Raw genomic sequence first — 20,523 nt, 5'->3', positions numbered from 1 at the left:
TAAGAAAGGTAGCAGTGTTAACCAATTCTAAAGATGAGGGGACTGAAGCACAGAGACGAATATGCCCCAAGTCACCCAGCCTGTGAAAAGTCCATCTAAGGCTCACTGTCCCAAACCTTGTGTTCCTTCCACTCAGCCCTAGCGTCTTCCTCAGACCCCCTCCTGCCCCACTGTCTTTGTTCTTCTTGGGACTAGGTGGTAACCTAGAGCCTAGGTCTCTGCTTCTGCTCAAGACCCCATCTAAGCATCTTCGTCCCATCTTTCATGGATTTTCAGTCTTTTCCACAACCCTAGGATCTTTCCCGTTTTGTTTTTTAGATTTTTTTTTATTTATTTTAGAGAGAATGGGAGAGGGATGGAGAGATAGAAGCATTAATGATGAGAATCAATGATCAGCTGCCTCCTACAGACCCCACACTGAGGATGGAGCCCATAACCCAGGCATGTGTCCTGACTGGGAATTGAACCGGGACCTCCTGGTTCATAGGTCAATGTTCAACCACTGAGTCACGCTGACTGGCTCTTTTCCGCTTTGCTTCCCCCACCCAAGTCATCTCCTCTGATTCCACTTTGAGCATCTTGAGAGTCAGAGTAGGATCAAAAAAGCCCTGTTGCCAGCAGTTTCTTTCTATTCAAGCACTAACTAAACACTGTTCAGTTTTTCTAAGAAACTATTTTCTAGTGCTCACACTGAACAGGATATTTTAAAACATTATCATAGCCCTAGCTGGTTTGACCCAGTGGATAGAGCGTTGGACTGCAGACTGAAGGATCTAGGTTTCAATTCCAGTCAAGGGTAAATGCCCAGATTGTGGGCTCAATCCCTAGTGGGGGGTGTGCAGGAGGCAGCTTGATCAATGATTCTCTCTCATCAATGTTTCTCTCTCCCTTCCTTTCTAAAATCAATAAAAATATATTTTAAATAAAACGTCATCATAATCCTCCTAACAATGTTGCAAGTCATTTGCTATTTCCCACTCCCCGAAGGTGAAGTGGCTAAGACCTAGGATTTTAACTTACCTAGGATTACAGTCAGGAAGAGGCAAACTGAGATTCCACCTCAGGAGTCATATCTAAGGCCTCATTCTTCTCAAGACATCACACAAACCCTGTGGGACAATGACCACACTGATTGTAGAGTGAGTGGGGTTTTGCTCAAACAATATAGTCAAAGGCTCACTATCCAAAAACTTGAAGGGGCGCATTTGAGATCTTACTTCCTAGCATGTCATCAGTTTGGCTCAAATAAACTCATATACAAAACTTAAAGGGAACCTCAAGCCATTCTGTGGCACACCTCTAGACCAGCATGGCAGCCTCTGCATCAACCTCGACTCCGGTGTCCCTGCCTGCCGTGTGTCAGCTTGCACACACCTACAGTGCCTCTTATCCAGTGGCAGCAGGTCTGAAGCCTTCTATTTTCAATGGCAGTGTGGTTCACATATTTTTTTAATTTCTATTTTATTGTTAATCCTCCCTCACCCAAGGACATTTTTTCCATGAATTTTTAGAGAGAGTGGAAGGGAGAGGAGACAGAAAAACATAGAGGTGAGACAGACACATCAATTGGTTCCCTCCCCAATGCTCCCTGACTAGGGCTGGGGATTGAGCCTGCAACAGAGGTATGTGCTCTTGACTGGAATCAAACCCCAGACCCTTCAGTCCAAGGGCTGATGCTCTATCCACTGAGCCAAACTGGCTAGGGCTGGTTCACATATTTTTAAGATTAAAAAAATCTTGGAAGAACATTCCCTAAATGTCACTAAGAAGGGATAGAGACTGATAACATAAGCAGTAAAGTTAATCTCCTCCCTCTGCTTTGCTGATGAGCCGACTACTATACTTGCCCTAACACTAGAAGCAGGACCTTAAGTCAGGAAGCTAGATAGGAAAGAAAGGTAAAGGCTTTGAAAGAGAGAGGGCTGGCACAACTAGAAGCACTGATGACTGGGCCCTTGCTATGGAAGTCACTCTGTTAAGTCCTTTTTAACACACTTCATGTAATCCTGACAAGATAGGTAATGTTATCCCACATATATGAAGATGAGCTTCAGGCAGTTTGTCATTTGCCCAAGGTCACATAGCAAACAGATCTAGGATTCAAAGACAGGTATGTACAGCTCTCATTCTCAACCAATACCCTATATTGCTATATACTCAAGGTAGTAAAAACCTAGCCCAGACGTAGCTTAGATTTTGAAGCAAACAGGTGAATGCAAAGTGACTACAGAATAGCCTATAGTCCAGAGAGGGCTTAATACAAGTTAGAGAGGGGTCCTTTTCACCTATGGCTAGGGACCAGGGTCAGAGGACAAGAGGATGTGAGTGGCCGCGGCGGGGGGGGGGGGGGCTTAGTTCAGAGAGGGGAGGGGAGAGTGGCTAGCGGTGGGAGCAGAACCTAGGAGATCAGTGGGATATGTGTGGAAGAGGCAGAGAAATCCAGGCAGCCAGAATATATCTCGGGTTGAGTTCTGAATTAATTGAGTCCAGCAGCTCTTCCAAGTAGGGTGGCAGGGCAGCTCCAGAGGCCAGTCTTCTAAGAGGGACTGCAAACGACCAAGTCCAATCCACCTGCAGCCCAGGATGAACCTGGGCCAAAGACCAAAATGACTTTCAAAGATTCGTAGCTAACCAAAAGGCTTTCTTCTTCTTGAGGTCCACTGCCTGGCTGACAGTCCCTTCCCAGGAGTGGTTAACAAAAGCCTTAAACATGGAGGAACAGAGTGTTTGTTTTGGAACTGGGAGAGAAGTCAGAGGAGAAATTCATGCCTTTTACTGCTCCCCAACCCCTGGTTATCTTTCAAGCATTCAGCTTAAATATATTACTTCCTGCAGGAAGCCTACTGAGCTTGTCAGGTGTTTCTCCTCTGTGCACCTGTAACGCTAATTGCCTGCTTGTTGCCCCCATTGAACTGTAAGCACAGGGTCTGAAACAAAAATGCTCCAGAGCGCTCCACAAATGCTAGCTATTAAGAGCCCTGTCTAATGTATTTCTGAATTCTCTTCTGAATGCCTCTATCCTAGAACAATCCAACTTAAATACATCGAGGGGCATGGGATAAACTGAACCAAGGGGACCTGATTTGACTGCCAAGGTACCTCACAGTGTGAGGTTGGCAACAACTTCACCAGGTGTAAGGGGAACTCAGTGTAAAGAGCACTCTTACCTGACAGCTTCCCACCCTGTCCCCAGGCTGCTGTAGGCAGCAGTAAAGCCTGGCCGACAAGGCAGAAGATCTCAGACTCATTCCTTTTTTCCCTCCCTCTGGGACAGGTTTAGGTAACAAGGCTCTTCTGTCTGATCCCAGCTCAACATGGGTTTCTCCAGGGTATTTTCCTTATTCTTCCCTATGCTTTAATTAAGGAAGGAATCACTGAAATCAAGTTCCTGAATAAGTCACATAATGTAACCACCACCACCACTACCCTTCCCTACCACACATACCATTACAATTGAGGAAACAGCTCAGAGAGGTTAAGTCAAACCCAGCTGGCAAGTTAGCAGAGCTAGAAATCTGAACGAAAGACATCGGATTCCAAAATCCATGATTTTAAACACTGTGTTAGAACGTTTCTCACTGAAGTTAAGGACACTTCTGCTTCCCAAAATGTCACTCGAAGACCAGATTTTAGGTGGGGAAGAACGTGAGGCCCATAACCAGCTACTGTACTTGGAGTGGAGAGAGTGTGGGTATACACTGACCACTGGGCCCCTGTTGCCCCAACTTCCCAGGCCTTTCTCACCTAAGATCTCCGCTCCTGACACAGGACTACTCGATATGCTGTTTCCTCCCAGAACATATTGAAATGAAAAGCAAGCTAAACTTGGTGACTCGGGGCATCGCCAAAAACACCTGAGAGCCCTGGCTGGTGGTTAGAGCATTGGCCCATGCACTGAAGGGTCATGGGTTCAATTCCCAGTCAAGGGCACATACCTGGTTTGCAGGTTTTGATCCCCAGCTTGTTGGGGTGCAGGAGATAACCAATCAATGTCTCTCTCTCAAATTGATGGATGTTGTCTGTCTCTATCTCCCCCCTCCCTCCCCCTTACTCTATCTAAAAATCAATAGAAAAAATATCCTTGAGTGAGAATAAACGACAAAAACAAAATTTTTAAAAAACACACCTGAGAAATGCCTCCATCCCTGAAATGCTTGACCCTAAGGCACACAGATGCATTTAAATGGAAAAACAAACTGGTTCTTCCTCCCTCCCTGACTTGCCAGGCCTCACTACTGGGAAGTCTCCTGCCCAATACCCTCTCATTTGTTCTCCACTGTTCACAACTCTCTAAGCACCCTCCCTCACCCACCTCTGGAGTCCTCATTGACCATCAGCCCCTGGACTTCAAGGCTGCCAGTGTCTGAGGCTTCAACCCCCAGAAATGCACCAAGTTTTCAGCAGGACTCTGGTAAGGATCTCAAGACCTGTGAGGATTAAGCAGAGCTGGCTTAAGACTAGCAGAAAGAGTTAGAAAAGCTAAACCGGAAGGTACAGAATGGACAAAATAGCACGAGGTCAGAGCACACAGAGAACAGGTGCACTAATCTTGGGTAAATAAACAGAACTACCAGAGATCAGAAAAGTAAGAAGATCCAAACTGGCACTCTCCACTCCTAAGACTGAGCCTGTTCATTAATCTTATTACCTGCTCTCACATCTGGGCAGGGGCCTCAGTGCCCTCCATGTAACTAAGCTGTACTGTGGGGGGCATCAATGTTGCTGGGAGGCCCAGAATCCCTTGCTGGGGAGTCCAGGTGCTTGGAGAAGCCTGGAGGAAGAGCTCTGCTTTCTGCTGGTCTCCCTCCTTCCTCAGCAGCCTCTAATCTTGTCCTCAGAGTGCACAATCCATGCTCTCATAACTTCTAGTGGTTTCCTGTGGTTTCTTCTCCAACTAGGCAGAAGCTCCTAGAGCAGTGGTTCTCAACCTTCCTAATGCTGCGACCCTTTAATACAGTTCTCATGTTGTGGTGACCCCCAATTTCATTGTTACAAATTGAACGTAATTAAAGCATGGTGATTAATCACAAAAACAGTATGTAATTATATGTGTTTTCCAATGGTCTTAGGCGATCTTTGTGAAAGGGTTGTTCAACCCCCAGGTTGAGAACCGCTGTCCTAGAGGATAAAGACCAGGTTTCCTCTGCTCTGCAGGATTGGAATGTAGTAATTACTTGCCACTGGTAGGGCACCTGGAGAGCTGATTACAAAAACATTCTTCACAAATAGCACCTATCAAAAGTACTCCATTGTTAGTCTTTGCCCTACGGTGCACTTGACACCCATCTCTCCGTGCTGGCTTATGCCTGTACGTGTGTTCCTGTGTCCATCTCAGGCTGGGGACCTGGCCCATCTCTTCTGTCTTAAGAAATACCACCTCAGCCTCCTTGTGGGAACAATAAAGGGGTGTATCCTGGGGGGGCAGAAGCGAGGGTCTCCCCACACGGGCTGGCCCAGTGATAAGGATTCTTCCCCTCTGTCTCCTAACAGATTCAGATTAATGATGGCTCATTCCTAATTGTCAAATTTCTTTTCCTTCATCCTGTGTCTAATCACCAGTGACAGAAACCATTACGCAAATGAGAGCAGACGACGTCCCCCAACTGTTCGCGTTGGTAAAAACCTTGTAATTTAGAGCTCTGATTTGTAGGGGAAGCTGGTCTCCCCCAGGCATCCTGGGCATCTGCTCAACTGATGCCCAGAACAGCCCCTCCTCTATCCCCCAAACTCCAACCCCCCAACAATATCTGACTTCACGAAAGAGTAGTTTCCTCTGTACCTACTGGTGTAAAAATAGGAGCCTGCAACAATGCTGACCTCCATACAGACACAACCCCCCACCTTCCCATGGTGTCTGCCTCCACAATAGGGGTAACACGGCACGATTCCTCTGTCCCAAGAAGAATTTGAGCCCAAATGGCCCTAACCTAGGCAAGTAAAGGCAAAAGACTCAACCTCTTCCTTGGGGGATAAGGAAACAGCAGAACATGAATCAAGGTTCTTAGTGAGCACCTAGAACTAGGTCTTCAGTTCTATGAGTGCAGAAGCTGGGACAAGCCATGGACCTACTCAAGGACACACTAGGAACACGATGGGATCTAGAACTCGTCTCCCGTAGCTCCTTGCAGCACTGAGCGTTACATGGCTTCCCGGCGTTTCCCAGACGTCTTTAGCTGGAGCCCAGGAGAGCTGACACCCACTGCTGTATCTTCTGCACTCTCTTGGGCTAAACTCGCCAGCACCAGACAGTGTCCAGTGGAATGAGATCTGAGGTAGTACAAGGGAGGAGGTAAAAGAATCAACATTGGTGGCAAAGGAGCAGCAGGGGTTTGTAGCCAAACAGCATAGGTTGGAATCCTGATTGCCACAAATTACTTAACCTCTCTAAGCCCATTTCTTCAGCTGTAAAATGAGGACATCTACCTTGCAGGATAGTGAGGAACACAGATAAAAGCACTAGGAACACATTAGGTGTCTAATAATCAGGGGTCAGTATTATATTACCCAAGGATCACAACCAATCCTGTGCAGGTCCCTGCCCCCCATTCCCCTTAGGTCAGCACAGCGCCCAGCAAGGACCAGCTGCGTGGCACACACCTCCCTGCTGCACACCACCCACATCTTTGCAGGCTGACCCAGTAATCTGCTCTCTTTCAAAGTGTAGTTGTGGTCAAGTTTATCCTCCGTTTGCCTTGGTTTCTCTGTGTGCTCCTCTTTCCCAAAAAGAGATGGAGAGATGGAGATCACTGCGATCACATTTTCCAGCATTGGCTATATTTGAAAGAACTACACTTGAGAAGGTACCGTGTTTGCACGCACACACAGTGCATCAGAGAACCCAGAATCGGGTACTTAAATACATACACAGATGCGCACACACAAACACACGCATCCTCAGTCCATCAGTGCACTGTAACTGTAAACTGAGCTTCGGGGTAAGAGTCATAGCTCAGACACTGAAGTAAACCTTTGGTAGGAAAAAAGAAAAAAATACATAAACCCAAATACTCCATCTCCTCTTTCCTTCCAGAGAGAAGGGACATGAGATGGAAGTGGAGGTGACAAGACACAGGGCCACCACACTGCCCAATCCCAATGAATACATGTGAAGAGGGCCCTTCGAGTTATGCTGTGCACAGCTGCCCAGTGGTAAGCTGCAGCCCTGAGGGGTTCTCATAAGTAGCTGTGAAAAGGAAATTATACTTCTGTGCTCCACCAGTTGCCCTGACTTTTGAGGGTGTTTGTGGAACATTAGTGGGGTCTGGCAGAGGTGCTGGCTTTAAGAGACAAGGCTACATTTTTGTCCTTGTCATGAGGTGGATGACAGGTAGTGAGTTAGCTGCTAAAGCTTGACCCCATTTTGTCTACTGAGCCAGGAAGCTCTTCAGACACAGAGCGTGCAGCCTGCCTAGGCAGAAAAGGTTCTAGCCAGTCAGCCTCAGGCAGGTTGCAGTGAGACCTGACCAACATCCAATGGCTGAAACTGAGTTTAAAATCTTTAGGTTAGGTCAGGCAGTATTGCCCTGGGGTTCCCACTGCAGTAGAGTTAAGCAGTAGAGAGACTTGGTAAGCAGAGAGGCAGGCCAGTGTGAACGAACACACACACACACACACACACTGCACACAGGTGTGCACCCATAGAACCTAGAGAAGCCAATGCTAGGAGGACTCCCTTGGTACTCAGCACAGGGAGTAAGAGCTGGTGCTGAAAGAGAGGAGCTGTATGTAACTGCAATTTGAAATTTATGCACAATCCTTGGTTCTTGTGTCCCAAGGCTCTTCTCTATGTATGGCTTGAGCATGAAGGTCCAAGTTGGAACCTAATTCTCTCTCATAGGAAGCTCTCCCGGCTCTCAAAGCAAGCCTTCTTCTCACTCTCCCCAGTAGAGTCCCAGTAGCCATTCCCACCCACCCTAGAACCTGATTCTGTGAAACCTGAAGGAAGCCGACTGACCTAAACATCAGGACAGCTCTGGCCCAGTAGCCTGATGTAGCGGGCATCCAAGAGCATCTCCTCTATCTCAGGCTGAGGCACAGAGGTTGCAGGAGATAGGTCTGGGCCTGAGTGGGGTCCTGATCCAGAAGACCGCAAGGAACAGAGACACACATGGGTGTGCATGCACACACACGCATACACACATCCCAAGGTTGACAGACTGACACACACAGACATGATGAAAACCAGAAGCTGGAACTCCACACACTGAATGCAGAACTTTAGGGGGACAGGGAGAGAAGGTGCTGGGGCACAGAGGCAAGGGCACCAAGTCCCTCCAAATGGGAGTGGCTCGCCAACCACCCTGCCCTGTCCCAAACACCTGCCTCCAGGGCCATGGCAAGAGTCCAGTCCATTAAGTGCTTCGTGCAATACTAGTGCTTGGAGTCTCCTGTCCTCATCAATGAAGCGGTGTGGATGAGCTAGCAGTCACCTGGCAGGAGGCCTCGACTCCTGGCAGGCTAGTTGTATCGGCCCTTGATCATTGTGTTCAACAAGGGCCCCACCTGCAAAAAGACATGAGGAGCCAGTTAGAACTGCCTGTTCCCAGACCCTGGAGCCGGACAGGCGTGTGTCTAGAGACATTCAATGTCTAGCCAAGGGGAGGGAGAAAGCTTTCATTCAATCTTGTAAGCCCTCTAACCAACTCTCTTCCTGAAGGTCAACCCAGTGTTCGAGGGCATGGCTATCTTCTTTGTGCTCACCTTGTATTATCTTCCCTCTCACAATACCCTGTATTTGTAAGCAGCACCAAACAACAGACAGAAGGTCAGAGGAATAATAATCCTCAAATACCTAAGAGTGTTTGCATGTTTCTTAAACGTGCCTTAAGAATGTTACATGCCTTTATATACTGAAAAGATCACCTGCAATCGAGGGTAATGCCATCTCAAAACCCCACAGGTCCTTTGGATGCTGAGGATACCCACAGGATGGAGGCTAGAGTGTTACGAACACAAACCTCCCCCGTTTGCCCGATGAGCCACTGGCACACCTATGGGGGAAGCAGGTCTCAAGCTAGAAGAGCCTTGGCATAGCTGGGAGAGTGTGAGGAGATGCTTTACTGCTCACTTCCTGTTCCAGAAGAATCCCCTCAGGGGTCCCAGCTGGCACACCAGCCCCACGGGGAACATTACTACTAGCATGGAACAGATTATAATTGATCCGCCAGTCAGGCCCAGCTCTCAGCAGAAAACAAGGCTTTTCTGAACATACCCATAACCTCTATGGAGAGGGTAACAGATATGAAACAGAGGAGCTATGGAGAATGTGACACCAATCCTGACTTTCCCTGATCACTGCCACCGAACCACAGGAGTGCCACCTTGGGGCAGCCACATACCTCTTGTGGGTTCCCCAAGGCCTCTCCAAGCATCTTCTCAATGTTTCTCATTATGGCCACTTTCTGATGGGCTTTGAGAGGATATTCAATTCTCTTAGGGGTGGGGGCCCCCTGCAAAGGAAGCAGCAGCTCAGGAAATGTCTTTAGCAGAAAGCTTCAGTGTCACCCACCATTCCTAGGCACCATCCTCCCTTCTAAGAAATACCATTCAAGCCCATTCCTCTTCATCTCCCCAAAGACCTGGGATCACTCCAGAAATAGCCAACCTCCCCACTCTACCCCCAAATAATGTATTACACCTACCTCACCCCAGCCCCATCTAGGAAAAAACCCATATTCACCTTATACCAGAAGTTCACAGTGATGGTAATCCCCCCATTTAGTAATGACTCTATGTGATGCCACCTGCAAGAAAATAAACAGGCTCCTGTTTGCCACCAATACTTTTCAGAGGGAGGGATGGGAAACTAGGAGGAGTCCAGCGAAGAGAAATAAAAATAAAGGATCTTTGTGCTCATCCTCTCACACACGCCATGGGGCTAGAGATAGGGCTGTGATCTCCCCCACGTTCAGGATGCTCACATCTGGATATGCCAGCCTTCCTGTAGATCACATTAGACCAATCCTGTCACAACTCAAGGGACACAGATGAGGCTTTTCAGGGAATGGAAAAGGAAGCTCCCAAGAAGTCCTCAGTCCTAGCCCCCTCCTCACCAGTACATTGGGATGTAAAGAACATCACCAGGACCAACCACTGTTTCGTAACCAACCACGTTCTGGAAATTGGGGAACCTCTCGTAGTCAGGATTGTCAAAGTCCACCTGAGAGATTCAAGAGAAAGAAAAAAAATCAGTCGATCACCGAATTTTTATCATTAAGAACTATGTGAAAGTTACTCTGGTAGTCTACAAAGATGCCTTAAAAAAAAAAAGACTTAAAATTTATATCCAGCAGAAAACACAACATACGTTAAAAATACACAGAGTTTCTCAGAGGACGATGTGGAGAGGCCACACTCAATACTGAGCGGTAAAGAATCCTCGGCTTCAGGGCGCCTGAGGTCAGAAGCCAAACATCACAGCCTGCAGGTCAGGAAACCTACTCACGGCCTGCAGATACGAAGAATGAGGACTCATCCTTCACTCAAACCTTCAGGAACTTTCTCTCAGACACTTTCTAACCAGCCAAAATTCCTACATGAAGTAACTAGGCAGCTTTCAATTTAAGAAAAGGACCTCTTTGTTTGGCCACAAAGTAAACCATATACCTCACTTGGATCCAAAAAAGACATTAAGTGACATATCTCAATTCTATTCATCCTCCTTTTTATCAAAAAGTGAGAGCATCCATGACAAAACAGTTATTAAACCCAATAGAGACATAAACACATTTTGTTCCATGAACTATTAATCCAATTACAGGGTGGTGACCTGACTCCATCAGCATCAACCATAGGGTCTGCCCTCCAGAATTAGCTCCACAGGGCTGTTTGTATTTATAAACATGTGGGGACTGCCACAGAGGCCTGAAATATACAGGGTGGGACAAAAGGAGGTTTAGAGTTGTATGTGAAACAGTTTATTCCTGTATTATTAATTAATTACTGTATTATTTTCCATATGAACAACTGTAAACCTACTTTTGCCCCACCCTGTATGAGCTACACTGTGTAATTATCCTGAGTTTGTCCAAATCTAGCATACCACCACAAGGAAGGGGAAAGTCATGCCAACCTTGGATCCCCAAGGAGTTCTGTACCTTCCTCAGATCAGGAGCTCACCTGGCTCTGTCTGTCACACGGATGATGAACAGGATATGGGTAGAGGCACTCAAACTGATCCGGAGGGAATAAAATGCATCGCTTGTAGCCCTTTATCTGAGCAAAGAAGTTCTGCTGTTCATCATAGTGAGCAGGTGTCACATTTCCTGGAAGAAGAAAGACATTTTCTTATTCAGAGCAGTGCCTCTATTGCACAGGCTGGAACACAGGGCCCAGTGCTGGAGAGAAACCAGCCTGCCCACTCAGCTAGGGCTTCCTAATAAAAAAATCAGGCAGAATCAGGGAGATGACAATTAAAATCTCAGCGAATTAGGAGTTACACTTTTTAAAATATATATATATTTGAGGAGGTATTTTTTTAATTTATTTTTATTTTATTGATTTTTGAAGAGGAAGGGCTAAGGAGAGTGAAAGAAAAACAGATGTGAGAACAAAACATCAATCAGCTGCCTCCTGCACGCCTCCTACTGGGGATGGAGCAGGCAATCCTGGCATCAGTCCTAACCGAGAATCAAACCACGGAGAAACAAACCACCGGGAATCAAACCAGTAACCTTTTGGTGCATGGGACCATGCTCAAACAACTGAACCACACCGGCCAGGGTGGTGTTACACTTTTAATCAGTAATAAGTCCAGCAATAAGGATTCAACATTAATTAGCAAAGTAGACTTTCTTAAATGATGGCTTTTGCCCTTACTGGAAGCAATAGCGCATTAAAATCATACAAGTCTAACAAAGTAATATATTATATATACTTATACGCTTCTTGACCATGGCAAGAATTCAAGGGCAGTAAAACAAGAGTTAGAAACAAATTAAATGACTGGTATCAACAATGCCCTTCTTTGATCTGCATGATCTTCTTTGATGGAGTTAACTAGTCATTTTAAGTTGCATGAATACATACTTGCTTTGGGTAGCTCGTTTTTTATTCTTTATTTTGAGAATACGTTTATTAAAGCTGGGGACAGTGAAACAAAGAAGGGCCTACAAGAGAAGAAGCAACAGGAGAGAGACTAGGCAGGGATGCTTTGGCTCTCTAGAAACCTTATGGGAAAGAAATGAGCCAAGGCATAGCTGCTGTCAGCTCACTGGAGAGTCAGAGAGAAGGAGACAGGTTCTGGGGGTGAGCCCAGGACAAGCTGTAGCCGCCCACTGCTCCCCTGGTTGCAGCCTCATGGGAACCCTTAGAGTTTCCTATAGGTCAGGAATTCAGAGGTGGCTTAGCTGAGTGCTTAGAGTTTAGGAGATACACACCTGTGGGGGGAAAAAAAGAGGGGAACGGAAAGGCCCGAACATATTCCCGGGAGAGTGTGCCAGAGTAGCCCTTTTGGAGGGCAAAGGTTCTCAACCTTTCCTCCCACGTCAACACACCTGTGAGGTGCAACACTTCTTAGAGCAACACTGGGGATGTTGATTCTCAGAGGGGTACGAATCAGATTCCTAAAAGAGAGCTATTCAACTTGAATAAAGCAAATTATTTTAAATGCCACCTTGAATTAGTTCTGCCCTAGTATGTGCTCTATCTACTCATTATAACTGGGCCCACGTATGTTGTTTATTCTTAAAAACTTAAGGGCCCCTGCAGGGCCCGGAGTGTAGAAGGCATTCTCCAGGTCTACCTGCATGGGTCAAGATAACTGCCTTCTTAAATGCTGAGAGTCCCTGGCATCCCCAAAGGGGGTCTGCTCTCTCAACTCTACCCAACAAATCCACTTGCCTACACTCTACCAGAGGACAAGGCAACAGAAAAATGCAGTCAAAAAAACCAGCTGATGTGGCTCAGTGGTTGAGCGTCGATCCATGAACCAGGAGATCAGTTTGATTCCTGGTCAGGGCACACATGCCCAGGTTGTGGGCTCAATCCCCCGTGCAGGGTGTACAGGAGGCAGCCGATCAATGATTCTCTATCATCACTAATGTTCTATCTTTTTCTCCTCTCCCTGAAATTAACAAAAATATATTTAAAAGAAAAAAAAAATGCAGAGTCAAGTAAACTAGAACTGGCTCCTGACAGGTCAACCAAGAGTTGGTTTCCAAGGGACAGGTTAAAAGTCAATCCATCAACTGCGCCTAAATCTGAAGAAAGGATAATCAAAGGGCGGAGAGATCTGAGTCCAGCAGTGAACAACAATGAATAATTACTCTGCTTCCTTGTTCAACCCAATTTATTCACCATTTATTTAGTATGAGCCTGACACCAAGCTAGTGCTGGAAATAATAAGAATGAGATAAGTAGCTCTCCTTTTTCTGACTGGAATTTAAAGGCTTCTCATTTTATTCAAAAGAAAAAAAACCACACACACACAAAAGAACATATTCACATATTTGCTCGTGTGTACATAAAATTCTCTAGCAGGATACACAGTCTACTAATAACATGTGGTGCTTCCAGGGAGAGAAACTGGGTGTGGAAGAGAGATTTATCACTACATATCTACTTATACCTTTTGAATTTAACCCCATGAATGTATTATTTGTTCAGAAGTTAAGGTTCAGCTTATATTGGAAAAATACATTCCCTCTTCTACTGGGATAAAAATCTTTTGAATACAAACAGATCCAATAGAGAAAAGCAATACTGCAGAGATCCCTAATATCTGAGTATACACATTCACACAATAATTAAGGAAGGGAAAACTTTTTAGAGTGCATGAAACTATCTTAAAAACAACATAAATTATCTTATTTCACCTTCACAGCTACTTATAAAATACTATCATGGTCCTTTTGCAGATGAGGTGGCTGAGGCTTGAGAAGTTAAGTGACTTGTTCAAAGTCAAGGAGGGAATAAATAGTGGACACAGGATTAGGAACCGGGTTTGAATGACTCCAAGCTATGCTGCTTTCTGAAAGATTTCTTACCTTCCATGCCGATGAGCAGCAGATTGGAGGTCAGCTGCCCCCAGCCACGCTTTCCCTGTTGCTTATTAATCCAGTTCCAGTTAAAACCCAAGAAGTCCATGACAATCTTCCTGCCCACAGTGTCATTGAGTGTTTGCTGCAGATACAACCTATGTTCCCCAAGAAGAAGATCCCATTAGTGCATGTACACACAGTCCCTTGGCATGGCCTCCCCACACCTGGAAATCTAAGCTAAACCCACAATAACATCGCCCACAGAGAACAACCACTATCATGTGAATCTTAACCAACATGGATTCTCACAGAACTGAATCCTTAACTATCCTTCTTCGGACACCAAATTTCTTACTTTAAAGAAGTGATTAAGTTTTTCTGGGTCACAGCATAAATCCTTTACAAATCCAAGGAAGGTTCCCCAGAAAAATGCACATACACAGAACTTTCATACAATTTCTTTCATAGATTCCTCAAAGTCTATCCACAGAGCCTACAATGATGAATCACCCTTGTTCCAGAGATTCTCAGGGCCCAAGCATCCCTTTGGCCCTCAATGGCCATTGTAACAAATCATATAACTGTTCACCAAGAGCCAGTTCCTTCCCTGCGGGAGTGTTATTCTTCTGTACCCCTTTGAAGCCATTTAACTTGCTTTGATCATTTAATTTGCTTTGGCCAAGGAAATGTCCACAGAAGTGACTTGTGTTGCTTCCAAACTGTAATTTTAAGAACCAGCACACACTACCACCACATCTTTTCTCTCTGCCACAGCAACTGCAAAGTTTCAGATAGAAGCTACTGGGCCAATCCAGGCCCTGAAGCGAAAATGATGATGTAAGAGCAGAGCTTCCTCCTCTGTTCACTTAGGCAGCACGTACACTAAAACTGGAACGATACAGAGAAGATTAGCATGCCCCTGCACAAGGATGACACACAGATTTGTGAAGCGTTTCATATTTCTCAAAAAAGAGCACAGCCTACTCCAGGTGGCCTGTGATGAACATGTAGTGTGAGTGAGAAATAAAGTTGCGGAGCTCTGGCTTGAAGCCTAGTTTATCTTAATTGATTCAGCCACCTCTCTGTAGCAGCTTTCTACATCTGAAGGAAGATGCCTCATCGGGCCCAAGGCTCCTAACACCCCTACGGAAGATCAGAAGTTACTTAAGGCATATGAAAACCCAGACACACGTGATCAAGCCCACAAGACACGTTAATAAGGGGACAAGCTGGAAGTTAAGTACAGAAGCAGTCCTTTCCTGGTCCTGAGAATGTTACTTCAAAAGGCTCAAAGGTATCAGTGCCTAGAAGCACCATGTTTAAGGCCACTTTAGCTAGAAATCTCAATAAGCTAGAAACATTAGCTACCTTTTGGGGGACATGACTCAAATGCAACCTTTGGACTCTTCCCAGAGATTATAATATACATACACATACAAAAATTTTACAAGTAACTTTAAAAGAGGCAGGACCATTCATGAAACATGAATCTAAACATTTTCCATTATACCTAAAGAGTAAATATCAAAAGAGCTCAAGAGGATGTTAATAGCCTTCATCCCAGAATCACAACAACCTGTACAACTATGCAGTGGAGTTGGTTGATGCTCAAGTCAGCAGGTAGGGTAAAATTTTTCCTTGAGTCCCCCATAAAGAACAGACTACACTCACAGCTCATACTTAGGGAGGGGGAAATGCTCTCACTATAGGATAAGAAACTTAAAGTGAATGAGGAACCAGGGGATTCTTGTGTTTCATCTCATGCTTAGTCTAGTCCATATGTTCATTAAATGGAATTACACTCCACCAGCGCTATTTAAATAGCTCTCAATCTGAAGGTTGGATGTGTCTATGCATATGGGCGCACACGTACATGCTGTTAACTTTGAGGAAATTAATGCATGAGACAACTCAACTCAATCAGGCTTTATAAGACAAAAATAACAGATCAATCATAGTTCAGACTCTGGAAACTCTTTTAGTCAAAGTCCTCTCATTGTGTAACTGCTAAGTGTCAGGAAGATGGAAAAAAGATATTTCAAATTCATTCACTCGGCCACATACTGCTAACAGGGAGTAAGAAAGAGAACTGAGGCAGGAAGGTTAAGATGGGGCACCAAGGTGAGATGCAGAGGGTCTGGCCATGAGCTTGGTGAAAGCAATTCCCCAGACGCAATGCTGTCTGGGACCTACCCAAGAGGCTGTCCTCTACACAGGCATGAAAGCAGAAAGAAAGAAACACTTCTGTGTGTGGTGCCTTTGCCATTGCCAGCACCACCTGGCACATCACTATCCGCCCCTCCCCCAACCTAACCTGCTCTCCCCTAAGCTAGAGGACCCTAATATCCTTCACCCCAGAATCTCAACATTTATGTAACTCTTCGGCCGTAACTATCCCCAGCCATTAGCCTGCAAACGGGTAATCTCAAGGCCAAATCCAACAACAGACATTTCTGTTCGGCTCCTCGCAGCATCTTTAAAAATGTGAATTTAGCCGTGCACATTTAAGTAAAAAGATCTTAAGTAAAAATCCTCGATTTCTGGCTTCTCTTGAAAAAGCTGAATATCTGGCAATCCTGAAACGGAACTCCCAAATGGATACAAGTCCAGCCGCGACTCCTGACTTGGAACGGGGTGTATACATTTCGCCTCACGGTGGTTTTTACCCAAACGACCTCATTTTTGTTCACCTACCGGACCCTGGCAGGCAACGGTGACCCTCACTTTACGAAGCTGACAAAGAACTAGAGAACCACAGCGCACGGGTCGTCCCCCTCTCGTCCCTCCACTGAGAACGCACCCGGCGCCTCCGGCTCCTCACCCGAGCGCCCGCAAAGAAAACGCCCGCCTCCGGGCCGACAGGAACCCACCCCCGGGACCGTACCTCTCTCCTCCGCCCCGCTGCTGGATGTCCTGCAGTTTCTCAACAAACTCGTGGAACTTCATCTCCTCCCGGTTGGACCTTGGCTTGAAGTTCTGGAAATTGGCCATCTTCTTCTCGTCGTAGTACAGGAACTTGTGGGTGCTGGCGCTGTACACGGAGAAGTCTCCGTGGCCAATGTTCTCTTGCAAGTAGTCCAGGTCCCATTTCAGGGCAGGATACACGAGGTTCGTGTCGGTCAGCACCACAGGCTCCTGAGGGAAAACATCAGGTGAAGCAGCACAAAGGAAGTCACCCCGAGGACCGGTGGGCTCTGGTCCCGGCATTCCAGCTACTTCCCAACTTCCGAGTAACCCCGTCTGCTAGCCAACACGAACCCCTCAAGTCCCGTTTCTCCTGGCCGCCCTCTCCAGCGCCCCTCAGGCCCCAGTCCACCGCCCCGCCAGATCCCACCTCCATCGTCGCTCGCCTTTGACCTCTCCTCCCAACCTGCTCCCTCCCCCGCTCCCGCAGGGCACACGGCCCCGCCCCCTACCTCATTCTCGATGAACTCCTCCGCCCGGGGGTCGCTCTGGCTCAGACGCGGGATGGGCCGCGTCGGGAAGCTGTAACTTCGCAGCTGGGACTCATTCCAGGCGGGGCCGGGGGCCTCAGCCTCTTCCCGGGGTCCTCCAGAGCCTGAGGCCGCGGCCTCCGCCGCTGTAGCCGCCATTTCCGCCGCTAGGGACGGCCCCGCCGGAACCGGAAGCTCCGCCTATTCCGCAGAAAACACAACGGAAACCATAGAGATGGGCTGCGAGAAAGAGCGGCCCAGAAGCACAAAAACAAAAACGCGGAGCCAAGACGTGGGGGAGCGCCTCCTATTGGTGACCAACAGCGCTACACCCTAGGCTCCGCCCCTGACGACCTGGGCTAGACCTGAGTCCCACTGATGAGCGTTGCTAACCCGGTTAACCAATTCACAAAATAGTATTGCTGCCTCAGTGTGCCCAGGCCTACACAACAGGCAAAGAAGGAGGCAAGTTTAGCGAGGAGAAAAGCAAATGATTGACCTACCTAAGGAAGTCAGAAGGAAAAGCAGTTGTCAGATTGATAGATGCTGTGGAGAGGGGAGGATGGGGGGGCGGGGGGTGCAGGATGTGGGCAAAGGTTGCTTTAAAGGCCTTTTCAAAAGATATATGGCAAGTTGAATTCTTTTAAAAGCAAAGACGGGGTTGCTTGTTTTTTTGTTTGTTTGGCATCATTTGATTTTTCTACTTGTATCACCATCTCTCCTACTTGAAGGTATTTTTGCTATGGGACCAATGTTATAGTCAAGCATGAGCATCCCACATATTCAAACAATTTATATTGATTATTAAAGGCTCTATCAATGACATCTATTGCTTACTTAGTTCTTATGGCTGGCTGTTGGAGGTCAAATTCTAAGATAGATCCAAAGATTTCCATCCCATGGGTTACATGCCCTATATAATAAGTCTCTCCCCTTGAAGAACAGGACTTATGACTATGATAGGCTATCACTCTGGCAATGAGGTTATATAGCAAAAATATAATTAATGTCCCTAATCAGTTCACTTTGAGTTCAGCAAAGGGGAGATTTACCCTGAGTTGGCCTGACCTAATCACTCTAGCTCTTTAAATCTGAGTCTAGAAGGCAGAGACAGAAGTTAGAGAGATTTGAAGGTACAGATGATGTCCTGTTGGCCTTTAAGAAACAAACTATATGTGGCAGAGAATGACAGATAGATTCTAGGAGTTGAGAAAGGCACGTCCAGGAAGCAACGAATCAATGTTTCTCTCTTTCCCTCTCTAAAAATCAATAAAACAAACCCTTGGGAAAGGAATAAAAAAATACACACTACAATGAGATACAATTCATATCCACTAGGATAGTGATAATAAAAAAGACAGACAGTGACAAGTTTTGAAAATTTGGAGAAATTAGAACCCTCATATATTGCTAGCAGACATATAAAATAGTGCTTCTTTGAAAAATAGTTTTGTAGTTCTGCAGAAATTAAACATAGAGTTACCCTATGACCCAGACATTTTACTAATACTACAAGAGAACTGAAAACATACATTCACACAAAAACTTATACAAGAATGTTAACAGAAACATTATTCATCATATTCAAAAGTAGAAATAATCCAAATACCCATCAACTGCTGAATGTATAAACAAAATGTTATATATTCATATAATGAAGTATTATTTAGCCATAAAAATGAATGAAGAACTGACACATGCTACAACATGGACAAACCTGGAAAACATTATAAATGAAATGTGACACAAAAAGCCACATATTATGATTCCATTTATATAAAATGTCCAGAATAGGCAAATCCACAGAGGCAGAGAATAGATTAGTAGTTGTGGAGAGGGGAGGATGGGGGGGGGGAGGGGCGGCAGGATGTGCTAATGGTATGGGATTTCCTTTTGGGGTGATAAAATTTTTTAGAGTTAGTGGTGATAATTGCACAACTTTGTAAATATACTAAAAATTAACTTTATTATATACTTTAAAAGGGGGCATTTACGGTATTTAAATTAAATCTTAAAAATAAATTAGACCAACTCTGTTTTTTGACCCAAATTGGATCAATTGACCACAGATGGTGTCCAATTATCCTGAACATCAACTACTGATGCTTATTTACTAACTAGAGGCCTGGTGCATGACATTCATGCACTAGGGGGGAGGAGGGGTTCCCCTCAGCCGGGCCTGAGCCCTTTCACAGTTCGGAACCCCTCAGCAGACTTCCCCCAAGGGGTCCTTAGCGCTGCCGCAGAGGTGGGAGAGGCTCCCGCCACCCCTAATGTGTTTGCCAGCCATGAGCTCGGCTTCTGGCTGAGGGGCGCTCCTCCTGAGGGAGTGCACTGACCACCAGGAGGCAGCTCCTGCATTGAGCGTCTGCCCCCTGGTGGTTAGTGTGTGTCACAGTAACAGGTCGTTCTGCTGTTCAGTCAATTTGCATATTAGGGTTTTATTATATAGGACTAGAGGCCCGTTGCACACAATTTGTGCACAGGTAGGGTCCCTAGGCCTGGCAGGTCTAGGGGGTGACCAGCAGGGCCCCCCCCCCCCCCCCCCCCCGCCCACCCGACTTGGCTGGCCTGGAGCCTGTGGGTTGGGGGCAGCTCCTGTGTTGAGCATCTGCCCCCTGGTGGTCAGTGCGCATCATTTGGCTGTTCAGTCGATTTGCATATTAGGCTTTATTATATAGGAAGGGCAAGTTGCTGTGATGTAGTCCTTTCCAAAATTTATATACCAAACAGTATATATCAGTTTTTATTACTCTGATATATGAGAGTGTCTATAATAATGAATTCTGCTCCAAAACAGTGATCACCCTAAAAGTTTCTGAAAATATGTGCATATTTACACTGTGTAAACCAAGCATGTCAAACTCGCGGCCCGAGGGCCATAAAAATTTCATAACTTAATTTTTACAATATTCGTGTTTACATAATTTTTAATAGTGAACTACAAGGTTCACTAATGACTGATTACTATAATAGTGTTGCATTCATTTCCCTTATGCGCCTTATGTGCAGGTGCACCATTTCTCTCCACTAATACTAGCAGAGAATGTTTTAGCAGCCAATTGCCACGTCATTAGTCTTGGACTGACCTGTTTAGTGTGCACAAGAAG

General features: G+C 45.9%; 1 protein-coding gene and 1 non-coding gene across 3 annotated transcripts; one reads left to right on the top strand and one right to left on the bottom strand.

Annotated features, from left to right (window-relative positions):
• Window positions 1–6,752: 6,752 nt before the first annotated feature.
• Window positions 6,753–17,609, bottom strand: HIF1AN (hypoxia inducible factor 1 subunit alpha inhibitor). 2 transcript variants are annotated; one of them, XM_059661107.1, is made up of 8 exons: window positions 17,396–17,608; window positions 16,864–17,114; window positions 13,986–14,134; window positions 11,119–11,264; window positions 10,053–10,159; window positions 9,680–9,743; window positions 9,339–9,449; window positions 6,753–8,502 (listed from the first exon to the last, which is right to left on the bottom strand). In XM_059661107.1, the coding sequence occupies exons 1-8, from the start codon at window positions 17,570–17,572 to the stop codon at window positions 8,458–8,460; spliced, it is 1,050 nt and encodes a 349-aa protein (XP_059517090.1). In that variant the 5' UTR covers window positions 17,573–17,608; the 3' UTR covers window positions 6,753–8,457. The 2 variants fall into 2 exon arrangements, with proteins under 2 accessions (XP_059517090.1, XP_059517091.1); XM_059661108.1 differs by lacking the exon at window positions 9,339–9,449 and having other exon boundaries at window positions 17,396–17,609.
• LOC132215087 (U6 spliceosomal RNA) lies at window positions 14,840–14,943 on the top strand. Its single transcript, XR_009448442.1, has one exon. It is a non-coding gene; the product is annotated as a U6 spliceosomal RNA (small nuclear RNA).
• Window positions 17,610–20,523: the final 2,914 nt, after the last annotated feature.

The sequence above is a fragment of the Myotis daubentonii genome, chromosome 13 (genome assembly GCF_963259705.1).
Source record: "Myotis daubentonii chromosome 13, mMyoDau2.1, whole genome shotgun sequence".
NCBI lineage: Eukaryota > Metazoa > Chordata > Mammalia > Chiroptera > Vespertilionidae > Myotis > Myotis daubentonii.
Note: the sequence above shows the minus strand (reverse complement) of the source record. Positions and strands in the feature narration are given on the sequence as shown.

What these genes read in the sequence shown, in the direction of transcription:
- HIF1AN (XM_059661107.1), bottom strand. Translation starts at nt 17,572, where the DNA reads ATGGCGGCTACAGCGGCGGAGGCCGCGGCCTCAGGCTCTGGAGGACCC. An exon ending in CAGCGGGGCGGAGGAGAGAG is followed by an intron (nt 14,135 to 16,863) that starts GTACGGTCCCGG and finishes TGGGGAACATAG; the next exon opens with GTTGTATCTGCAGCAAACAC. An exon ending in CGTGTGACAGACAGAGCCAG is followed by an intron (nt 10,160 to 11,118) that starts GTGAGCTCCTGA and finishes TGAATCTCTCAG; the next exon opens with GTGGACTTTGACAATCCTGA.